Source organism: Acanthochromis polyacanthus, chromosome 9, assembly GCF_021347895.1.
Source record: "Acanthochromis polyacanthus isolate Apoly-LR-REF ecotype Palm Island chromosome 9, KAUST_Apoly_ChrSc, whole genome shotgun sequence".
Classification (NCBI taxonomy): Eukaryota; Metazoa; Chordata; class Actinopteri; family Pomacentridae; genus Acanthochromis; species Acanthochromis polyacanthus.
In genome coordinates, this window is record NC_067121.1 from 12,450,648 (window position 1) to 12,462,780 (window position 12,133).

At 38.5% G+C, this 12,133-nt stretch overlaps 1 protein-coding gene across 1 annotated transcript; it reads right to left on the reverse strand.

Annotated features, from left to right (window-relative positions):
• Positions 1–2,494: 2,494 nt before the first annotated feature.
• Positions 2,495–8,347, reverse strand: LOC127535417 (C-C chemokine receptor type 3-like). The gene is made up of 2 exons (XM_051953406.1): positions 8,260–8,347; positions 2,495–5,697 (listed from the first exon to the last, which is right to left on the reverse strand). The coding sequence occupies exon 2, from the start codon at positions 5,681–5,683 to the stop codon at positions 4,601–4,603; it is 1,083 nt and encodes a 360-aa protein (XP_051809366.1). The 5' UTR covers positions 5,684–5,697; positions 8,260–8,347; the 3' UTR covers positions 2,495–4,600.
• Between the last annotated feature and the right edge of the window lie 3,786 nt (positions 8,348–12,133).

Sequence of the window (12,133 nt, forward strand, 5' to 3'; positions counted from 1 at the left end):
AAAAAGTTCATTTTATTTCTCATTCATGTACACTCAGCACCCCATCTTACGGTGGCCGACAGGGGCAAACACGCTGCAAACACAGAAATGATCCAAAACCAAAACCTCACAAATGCATAAAACACATGCAAGAAAAAAATGCTGCAAGAGAAACATGCTGCAATCACAGAAACGATGCAGAAGCAAAGACTTACAAAATCACAAAACAGATGCAAACGAAAAATGCTGCAAATATATAAAAACACACACAAACCCCCAGAACAACCGCAAGAGAAAAACGCTGCAAATTCAATCCACAACGGAAGTGCGCTGCTCTTCGATAATATTGTATAAAAATAATATTGTATAAAAGATGCCAGCCAAGTAAAACATGATGCTAAAACTAAATGAAAACGTACCTTTTCACACTAAAAAATATCAGACACTTTCACTTTCTTCTTCTTCTGCTTCTCCTTCTTCTCTTCTTCTTCGTGTCTGGTGCACTTCCATTGTGGATTGAATTTGCAGCGTTTTTCTCTTGTGGTTGTTCTGGGGGTTTGTGTGTGTTTTTATATATTTGCAGCATTTTTCATTTGCATCTGTTTTGTGATTTTGCAAGTCTGCTTCTGCGTCGTTTCTGTGATTGCAGCATGTTTCTCTTGCAGCATTTTTTTTCTTGCATGTGTTTCATGCGTTTGTGAGTTTTTGGTTTTGGATCATTTCTGTGTTTGCAGCGCTTTTGCGGTTTGCAGCGTGTTTGCCCCTGTCGGCCACCGCACCATCTTGACAGAAAAAACAGAAATGTAGAATTTTTTGCAAATTTATTAAAAAAGAAAAACTGAAATATCACATGGTCAGAAGTATTCAGACCCTTTGTAGCGACATTCATATTTAACTCACATGCTGTCCATTTCTTCTGATCCTCCTCCAGATGGTTCTGCTTCTTTATTGGAGTCCAGCTGTGTTTAAACTGATTGGACTTGATTAGGAAAGGCACACACCTGTCTATATAAGACCTTACAGCTCACAGTGCATGTCAGAGCAAATGAGAATCATGAGGTGGAAGGAACTGCCCAAGGAGCTCAGAGACAGAATTGTGGCAAGGCACAGATCTGGCCAAGGTTACAAAAGAATTTCTGCAGCACTCAAGGTTCCTCAGAGCACAGTGGCCTCCATGATCCTCAAATGGAAGAAGTTTGGGACGACCACAACTCTTCCTAGACCTGGCCGTCCAGCCAAACTGAGCAATGGTGGGAGAAGAGCCTTGGTGAGAGAGGTAAAGAAGAACCCAAAGATCACTGTGGCTGAGCTCCAGAGATGCAGTCGGGAGACAGGAGAAAGTTCCACAAAGTCAACTATCACTGCAGCCCTCCACCAGTCGGGGCTTTATGGCAGAGTGGCCCGACGGAAGCCTCTCCTCAGTGCAAGACACATGAAAACCCGCATAGAGTTTGCCAAAAAACACATGAAGGACTCCCAGACTATGAGAAATAAGATTCTCTGGTCTGATGAGACCAAGATTGAACTTTTTGGTGTTAATTCTAAGCGGTATGTGTGGAGAAAACCAGGCACTGCTCATCACCTGCCCAATACAATCCCTGCAGTGAAACATGGTGGTGGGAGCATCATGTTGTGGGGGTGTTTTTCAGTTGCAGGGACAGGAAGACTGGTTGCAATTGAAGGAAGGATGAATGGACCTCAAAATGACCTCAAAATGACTGTCCACCAACGTTCACCATCCAACCTGACAGAACTGGAGAGGATCTGCAAGGAAGAATGGCAGAGGATCCCCAAATCCAGGTGTGAAAAAGTTGCTGCATCATTCCCAAGAAGACTCATGGCTGTACTAGCTGAAAAGGGTGCTTCTACTCAATACTGATCACAGGGTCTGAATACTTCTGACCATGTGATATTTCAGGGTTTTTTTTAATAAATTTGCAAAAATTTCTACATTTCTGTTTTCTTCTGTCAAGATGGGGTGCTGAGTGTACATTAATGAGAAATAAAATTAACTTTTTTGATTTTGGCAAATTGCTGCAATGACACAGAGTGAAAAATTTCAAGGGGTCTGAATACTTTCCGTACCCACTGTATATACGTAGTATATATGAAGAGTTCATTTGCAAAAACAGATAACTCCGTTTTAATACATCTTCAGAAAACTTTTTTTTATTGTTTACTTGAAATAATATCAATCAAACTGAAGTTGAGTGGATTTGACTCAGTAGAAAAATACATGTCAAAATAGAGAAAAAATAAATTATTAGTGTTATTATTATTATCTCAAGTAAACAATAAAAAAATAAGTTTTCTGAAAACGGAGTTACCTGTTTTTGCAAATGAACTCTTCATATGTATGTATATATATATATATATATATATATATATATATATATATATATATATATATACATATAGCGCCTTCCATAACTATTGTCACCCCTGGTTAAGATGTGTTCTTTAGCTTCTAATAAATTCTTTTCTTTCTTTCTTTAAATAATATTGGACCACAATGAAAAAGAGGAAAATCCAACTTTTAATTCAAGTGCTTTTATTCAGTGGGGAAAAAATCCCACATTCAGAAATAATTCCTTTACATCAAATCATGTGTGCCAAAATTATTAGCAACCCTGATGTTCATACTTTGTACAACACCCTTTTGCCAACAAAACAGCACCTAAGCTTCTCCTATAATACATTTTTCTACAATTTTCAGTGTGAGAGTATGCTTCTGCAATAAAAATTTAATTCAATTTAAGGCTTTTAACACATCTTAACCAGGACTGCCAATAATTATCTCGCATGCAAAACACGAACACGGACGACCTCCTGTTATGTGCCTCGTGTGACAGGGCAAGTCTGCAGAGTCCTCTGTCAAGAACTCCATCTAAAGTGTCTCTTTCTTTTATTATTTCTTCATGGCTATGGATCAGGTGGTAGAGCGACACAGGAAACAGCTGTTCCATCAGAAAAAGGAAATGAGCTACAGAAATCATTGCTTAAACAAACAAACGCACACACACACACACACACACACACACACACACACACACACACACACACACACACACACACACACACACACACACACACACACACACACACACACACACACAACAGCTTCACTTTAAGGACAGATGTCACTTAGAAGCAGCTTGGTGTAAGAGTTTATTTCAAAACTTTATAAGTGTGTAAGCGCAAGCACTAAGAGTGTACGTTTGAAAATTTCTACAAATAAACTAATACAAAATAAATCAACAATAATGGATTACTACCACTAAATCACTAGGTTTCCTTGAGAAAGGAAACCTTTAACTACAGTTTCTCAAAAAAACTGTTTGTCTGTCACAGGGCTGCTGGCTTAACTTTCATGTGGCATGAAAACTCCCACTAGCTGTTGTCTGAATAGTGCTGCCTAAAAGCCAAATGATTGGGTAGTTTTGGCTTTTTAAACAATAAAGCATAATCACTATGGTGAGTTTTTGAAGATATATCTCTCCAGTGGAACACAAAGGCTTGGAACTGAGGACTGGAAAGCAACAAGATACAAAATAAAACGTTGCTTTTGGTCTTTTAACTCATGTTGTTAGGTTGATGACAAGAAAAGCATAGAATCACCTTAGTCTTAGCAGTGCAGAAGCATACTGTGTGTGATGACAAATGATCAAAGCATTTAAATGTGAGAGCTAGATGAATTGAGTAGTCTGGATAGTGTCAAACATATGCTGAAAAGAAGATTTAATCGTTAAATGATTTGACAGTATCGAGGAGTCCAGCAGGAAACAAGCATTGAGAAAACAAATAATTTACTGCAATCTCCAGCTAAAGAACACAACAAATATCTTGCAATGAGTTCAATCAACAAAAGATTCTGCATTATAAGGACTCCCTTCCTTTTGCAAAGGAAAGCAAAATTAAATGCTACTTTCAAAATCTGTGATTTTTCTTTGAGTGACAATCTTACTTACTGACTTGTAGTCCTTAGTAATCCCAGATGACAGGATGTTGATATTTTACAGTGTGTGTGTGTGTGTGTGTGTGTGTGTGTGTGTGTGTGTGTGTGTGTGTGTGTGTGTTTATCTATACCAGTGGGGACTTGTTGGGGACTTTGACCTGACTCCACGCTATCTCGGTGGGGACCAAAAATGAGGTCCCCATGGGGGGAAACAGTGTTTTCTTGGCCATGTTGTTGTTACTGAAAAAAGTAAAAGTGCAAAAAAGTTTCTTTAGGGTTAGGCATTGTTTTGGTATTGGTTAGGGTTAGGGTTAAGGGTTAGATATGAATGGGAGTCAATGGTAAGTCCCCACAATGATAGAAAAACATAATATGCGTGTGTGTGTGTGTGTGTGTGTGTGTGTGTGTGTGTGTGTGTGTGTGTGTGTGTGTGTGTGTGTGTGTGTGTGTGTGTGTTTTGGTTCTTCTTTACCACTTCAAAAGCCTGTTTGATGTTTCACACTAGGTTATAGGGTTCAGGCTAGAATCAGATTTAGCTTAGGGTGAGGTTATGGGTTTGCATTAGACATTTAGTTGTGATAGTCAGGGTTAGGGTAAGGGTTAGAGAAGGCCTTACATCAATGAGTGCCTCCATAACACGAGTATGACCAACATGTAAGTGTGTGTTTAGTATTCATAAGCAGAGTGTGGTGATCTCTGTGATGTGGTTTTGGTGCTCTGGCTGCTGAGGTTAAAGTGTCTCTTCAGACAGGGAATCTTCTTTGTCAATAGCCTTTTAAAATGACTCTGGAACTTCTTCCCTACAAATGTGTAAAACACAGGACTGACACAGCAATACAAATAGGCTATGTTTCGGGTCACATACAAGGCATAGTCCAAGTTCTCTGACTCAGAACACGATACTTCCTCACTGGTGCTGGAAATCTGAATAGCTCGGAGGAGGATGACAACATTGTAGGGTGTCCAACAGGCGAAGAAGGTGAAGATGATGACAAATATTAGCTTAATGGTGCGGCACTTTTCCTTCATGCGGGTGGACAGGACGCGCACTGTGATGCTGATGTAGCAGTACATCACCAGAATTAGTGGGAGGAGGAAGAAGAGAAGAAATTGTTGGTAGTAACTGACAAGGTGCCAGCGGTCCATGGTGCTCTCAGGATATCCAGACTCTTCACACATTAGTCCATTTAATGGATCCTTCCACACATTTCTAAGAACTAGCTCTTTTACACTTGCTGCAACACTCACACACCAAACTGTCACTGAGGCAATGAAGGCATAAGCCTTTTTCCTGCTTTTGGCAGCTGCCACTGCATGTACCACTGCGAGGTATCGGTCAAATGTCATGAGTGTGAGGAAAAGGATGGAGCTGTAGAAACCAATGAAGTATGCGCTACTGACCATCTTACATAGAACCATGCCAAAAATCCACTCAGACAGATGATATGTGGCCCAGAAAGGGAGACTGGAGGCAAACAGAATGTTGGAGAGAACCAAATTCAGGAGGAAGATGTTTGTCACTGTATTCAGCTTCTCATACTTGTAGATGATGAAAAGGACAAGCCCGTTACCAATGTAACTCAGGAGGAAGTTGACATAGTAGAAAAATGGGATGAATTTTGCACCAAACTGGTTGACAGGCGTCTTTGCACATAGCTGGACAGTTTTATTGACCACGTAGTCAGTTGCGTCATAGGTCTCATTAAATAAATCCAAGAAGAGCTGATATTGGTCTTCATCATCACTCATGGCTGAGATTTGTCCTGTGGGACAAGACACATTCGAGGCCCATGTTAGTCTGTTTGCCTAAAAGGAGTACGATGTTACAACTGGTCCTAATCAAATAAACTAAATGAGACTTCGGCTCAACCTTTTTACACAGCAAACCAACCAGATGTATTATGTATTCTCCACTATATTCAAGAGAAGTCTCCAATGCTGGCTTGGTAAAATTTCACATTAGACAACCAGAAACATATTAATAAAGGCAAGAAAATTGATAATGTATCATATTGTTTAAAATTTTTCAATTCATATTGTAATTTTCTTTGTGCTGTGCTGTTCCTCAAACGTGGATAAAATTATATGCCTGTATACTACTTTATTCTGTATTTTTGATGTTGAGTTAAAACAAAATGTTCTTCAGGGGCTCTCTCTTCTCTGTCTTACCCTGTATGAAATCTATTAGCTACAGACAACTGACTGTGTGAAAGTATTGACATGTGGACATGTGGTGTGCCATTTTTTTTGTTTAGTTTTGTATGCACTGTAACATTCCCACTCACACTGAAATATATTTATAGAAATTAAATAGAGCCACTGAACTGAGTCTTAACGACCAAAGAAGAGCCTTTGCTGCAATAATACTATTAAATAGTAAAAAAAAAAAAAAAATTCCCTCCTGATAGATATAACAGAATACTGTTATGAAACAACTGACTGTTAAACCAGTGCTGTCAGCATACTTCACCGTACCGCACTGATGTTTCTTCTGTGACTGTTACAAAAATGAGAACCAAAACCGCTGACTGGGCAAGTAAAAAAAACCTGGCTCTCTCAACTTGTTCCCAGAAATGATTCGTTATCCGCTAAACATTTTTAGGTTTTATACATATTACATATTAGATACATACATATTAAGCAGGTTGCAACTGACACTTTTCCCTTTGGGGAATAGTTTCCTGACAAGCTGCTGCTGATATTAGCGTTTAAAGCAAAATTGCTGCCCTCTACACCTTCTGTATATACTGAAATGCAGCTTGTACACCAAACAGTACCCAACAGGCCTGCGGGTCTCACCTCAGTCATTCATGTAACAGTGGACTTGCCTGTAGATATTTTTGTTAGACTGCAAACCAGTCTTTGTCAAGATTTTCTGCTGCAGTTTGGTTGATTTAGATTTCTCTGACATTTTAGTGCCTGTTCTGTATTTTCATTAAAATACTTTTAAAAATCTTTTCATGATACATACATATTTTTGTATTAAAAGAATCACCCTGTAGAATTACCAGAGTAAGCTCAACAAAAAATACTGTTTTACATAAAGAAAATGATTTTTGCACAGAAAAAAGTTTGGGAGAATTTCACTCACATTTAAAGGGGTTAAAAATGTGCTAAAGAACAGTGCAGCACAGCTAAGCTAGATACTATTTTCAGCATCTCTCTTTCTCTGTAAAGAAATAGGTCAACTGGTCAACATTGTAAAGAGATCTTGCTGTTGGTCAACAGCAAGAATTTGCTTGTCAAAGTAAACCAAATCTGAATTCCATGTGGAACATTCGAGTGAATTAATATTGTGCCCAAGAGTCCATTTGAATTAACAAATGTCATTGTAATATTTTGCCTTTTTAAAGATAGGACCAGGCCTCAACTAGTTACAGGAAAGAGGAAGCAGTTCTTCATCTTTCTCTCACTCTGTGTTTCTCCTGAAAAAAGAGCTTTGTGAAACTCATATTTAAATTCTCTTTCACATCTGCTTTTACCCTCAGAAAACTGTGCATTTATTTACTTATATACCTTGTTTACAGTATAATATTTATTGCAAGGGCAGTTTGTACTAGTAACTGATGAGGTTGGGTTGCTTTTTGTGATTGACGCTTAGTGAGCCAGTGGTTTACTCTGAGTTTAGTGTGGACTTATGAGTTGAAAGGTAATGGAAATTAGATTTATACACATATATGTGTGTTGTGCTCCCTTAAACAGATTATCACATTCGACTTCCATGGTATCACTTTGAAAGGAGCATGGTGGCCTAAGGTAGGGGCTATTTGCAACATCATCAGTATCTATCATCTGTTTTAATCAAATATTTCTGTATTGCATATCTGCATTTCTACATGGCTGTAGATGTTGACATTCCATTAATTAATACTATAATAAGCAATGAACAATAAATGTTATTCATGTAATTAACCTTGCTACCTGTTAGGATTCATTTTTTCCAATTAATAAATCAATAGATATATTTTGGGCTTGTTAAAAGAAACATAGTATATAAAGTATAAATGTAAGATCTGAATATCAAGACATTTATCATTTCATAATGCCATTCCCAAGTGTCAACTGTGTCTTATTATTCACTATTCAGCAATTTAGTTTCTTTGCATTTAAAGGTCCGTCAGTGTTTTATAGTTGTACTACACTGCAAATATAATCACAATGTAGTAGTGTTACTATTTTCACATAAAAGTAGGAAACTCATTTTCTCCAACCTGAAATTAGCAGATGAGGCTGTAAAATTTGTTTGATTCAGGTTAATAAGACTGGCTCTTTGATTGGAAAAAATGATCTTTGGTGTTAGTGTCCGAACGGCTGAATAAACTCACCAGTGCAGATCTTGAAGAATGCAATGGAAGAAGCACAAGTAAGGATACAGGAAAGCAATGAGTGAGAGTGTGTGCTTTGGCTGACTGCGTTGATGACAATAAGGCCAGCGTCAAAAGGGGCTGTCCTACAAACAGACAGACGTTCTTCAGTGTGTGTTGTTAGTGTTGAGGTAGGACAATATTGCTAGGGAGGGAGCAGTCATTTAAACAGTGGCTTTAACTGTAATAGGATTGCCTATAAACAATGTTAACTTAAGCACTACGAGCATATCTAAAGATTTATCTTACACTAGTGGTAAACATTGTAAACAACGACCAAAATGAATTTTTCACAATTTGTCATGTGCCTTTGTAGCAGTGCTTCCCAAATAGTGGGGCACACCACCCTGTGGGGATGTGGGGGCATGACAAGGGTTGCAGGCGCGAGCGACTGGGAGAAAAAGGTCCATTTATGCGGAACTAATTACCTGAAATATTGTTTTAACGGCGGCCTGTTTTTGAGAGACAGCAGGTCCGATTTGTGGCACTGGCAGCTAGCAGTGACACTTTTTGTGGCACCACCGGATGCCATGGTTAATGCCACTGTTTGGGCGAGATGCCACTGCCGCGGCGGCATTTCCAGTGGCCTCTGAAGATGCCAGCAGAGATGCCAAGGTTAATGCCACTGTTTAGGGAACATGCCACGCTGCCAATGCCACAATTCGGTCTTGCCCCGACTGCTGTTTTTCGTAGCGCCAGACCGTACTTGCGCACTTGGCAAATACGGACTACGGAGAATGCGAGAACGTATCATTAAGATGCAACTGGAACACTGACGTAAACTCTGATTATTTTTACTAGGGCTGTGAAACATATGGCCAGTGGTCCAAAACCGGCCGGACAGATGATCTACTTCGGGCTGCAGCATGACTTTGCAAAGTGTAAAAATTAAAGAGACATTAACTATAAATTGTAAATTTGTAAAACTGCAAATTTTAAATAATTTCTAGACCTTGACAAGTCATTTTGATCCTAAAGTAAAATACTACATTGTTCAGTTCCAGACAGCTGTGACTGAATGTCAGGGCCGGCCCGAGGACTTTGGTGGCCCTAAGCAAGATTTTTTTTGTGGCCCCAAAACATGCACAGGGCAACTCCCAAATCACACGCACAGCTTGTAATTGGATTAAAACACACATGCACATGATTAACAGCAAATATTTATTTTTTTTAAAAATGTATCCTCGACAGGGACAAAATGCGAATCACACACTTATTGTGGTGTGGCCCCCTCTAGTGGATGTGGCTATAAACAACGGCATAGAGTGTTTATGCCAGCGGCCGACCTTGCTGAATGTTTTGTGCCTTTGTAGATAAACTGTGATTTGTAAGTTTCAATGAACATGTGTAAATGATCAACTGAGGCATAATGCTGTTGAAATCGAACTTACTCTTACCAGGAAATTTCCAGGTGATCATAATTTTTTGAAAAACGGTAATTCATTAAATGTGAGCATTTTCAGAATGCACTTTTTTTGAACAAAACAAAGGGCAAAAGTTGGAGTTGTGGTCAGTTAAGTTATTCTGCTGTGATTTTACTGGGGTCCACTTGAGATCAAATTGGGCTGAATGTGGCCCCTGGACTGAAATGAGTTTGACATCCCTGACCTTTACTGTGAAAAACAACAAAATGGAATCAGATAAAATGACACAGACCTGTAGCCTGGCCATGCTACACCCATGTTTCTGACGGCACAAGGGTCTAGGCACGCTCGACAGGGAGGGAGGCGGGCGAAAAGGTTGTCTATCAAATCACTCTGCAGCAATTGGGTAGGTATACAACCAATCAGCGCAACGAATAGGCTCCGAGAGCGCCGGAAATCAGAGGATGCGGTAGTTCGGTGAAGCCTTATTTATACAGTCAATGGGTGAAGCTCAAGTATATTACAGACATGTTAACAGAAAAATTATTCAGAGTCGGTGCTAATGTAGCTCAACGACTGTTGTCGTTTTTGTTGTCGACCCTGGCAGAGAATTAAATTCGTTGCCGTGTGTTGTCTAGCGCAGCTAGGCTAGCTGTTTCCGGTTGTTTCTGTCAGAATCATCGTGCCTCTGTCGTCACTTAGTTAAGCCCGCCTTCTGACTCTACACTTCATGGTGATTCGTCCGGCCAGTTTTAGGAGAATCCAGCCTCGAGCCTAATGGAGGGTAACTCGACCCACCCTGGCAGAGAATTAAATTTGTTGCTGTGGGTTGTCTAGCGCGGCTAGGCTAACAGACCTGCATATTCATGTAAAAAAAATAGTATGTATATATATATATATATATATATATATATATATATATATATATATATATATAAGGTTGAAAAGTTCAAGGGGGCCGAATACTTTCACAAGGCACTGTATATATATATATATATATATATATATATATATGGCATTCCGTTTAGGAAATTATATATTGAATGAAAGTCGATATATATTGAATGAAACTTGATATATGTTGAATGAAATTCGATATATATATATAATGAAAGTCAATATATATATATATAATGAAAGTTGATATATATTGAATGAAAGTTGATATATATATATATATAATGAAAGTTGATATATATATATATATATATAATGAAAGTTGATATATATATAATGAAAGTCGATATATATATATAATGAAAGTCGATATATATATATATAATGAAAGTCAATATATATTGAATGAAAGTCGGAATATATGGAATGAAAGTCGGAATATAGAATGTTCAGATTTTCATTCCATCTATTCAAAGTTTCATTCCATATATTCAGACTTTTTCCTACTGAGCCCTGGAAGGACATGGCAAACAAAAACAGGAACCTTATTGGACATTTGCTCTTCAGATGAGCTCTTCTGTGATTATCTATCTGTCTTCATGGTAGTCACAGGGAACGGCAACTACGTTTGAGAAAACAGGTAATTTTTAGAGATGTTTTGATTCTCAACACTGAACGTGTTAGCATTAGCTTAGCTACTTAGCTTCGACTACATTTGCATCCCTACATAGCTTAAAGGTTAAACACATGCACCATATGTTGATGATAATGATAACATCTATGTTTATCTTTATAGCTGGTCTTAAGGCTAATTACGAGGCAGAGGTCAGCTGTTGCCTGGACACATCCATGATCACGCCACTGGTGGGACACAATTGTACTGGATTTCAGCTGAAGGCTGCTGTTTTGTCCAAACTGAGACATTTTTTAGTGACATACCCTCCACTGTTGTTAGCTTTTGATTCAATAAAATTTGAGATGAGGAACTCACTATTGCATGTTTCTAGTTAAATACCATACTATTATGATATTTCACTACAGCATGCACTTTTTATATCCTCCATCAATTTCACCCAAAAGTTGAATAACTATTTGTGAGCAGTGTATGTAGACACATAATAGAAGCACATTTCAATAATATGTCTGCTGCAGTAGTGCAGTTTATCTACCTAGATTGGTGTAACAGTAAAAAAACAACAACATATGCTACTGATGTTTCTGACTAAAATCTGCTTGAAAAGCACAACTGCTTATCTGTCAAAATGTGTGTAACAAAAGTGTGCACTGAACACTGAATAAAGTTTCTGTAGATTATAGACAAAATTTGCACCTCTCATCACAAATTTCTGTTTATTCACCCAAAGTGCATGAGTAAAATACAAAACAGGTGAAGTACTAAAAAAGATTTATTTTCTAGAAAAGCCAATAGTCAACAATGCAGTTTAATTCTGGGACAGTTGCTCCAGCACCGACACCATGGGTCCCATCAGTGCAACCAAGGTTTTCATTCATCTTCTGGATGTTCTGGAGAATGGCAGAGGTCACGTCTTGGTGTCTTCTGATCTGTTCCAAGA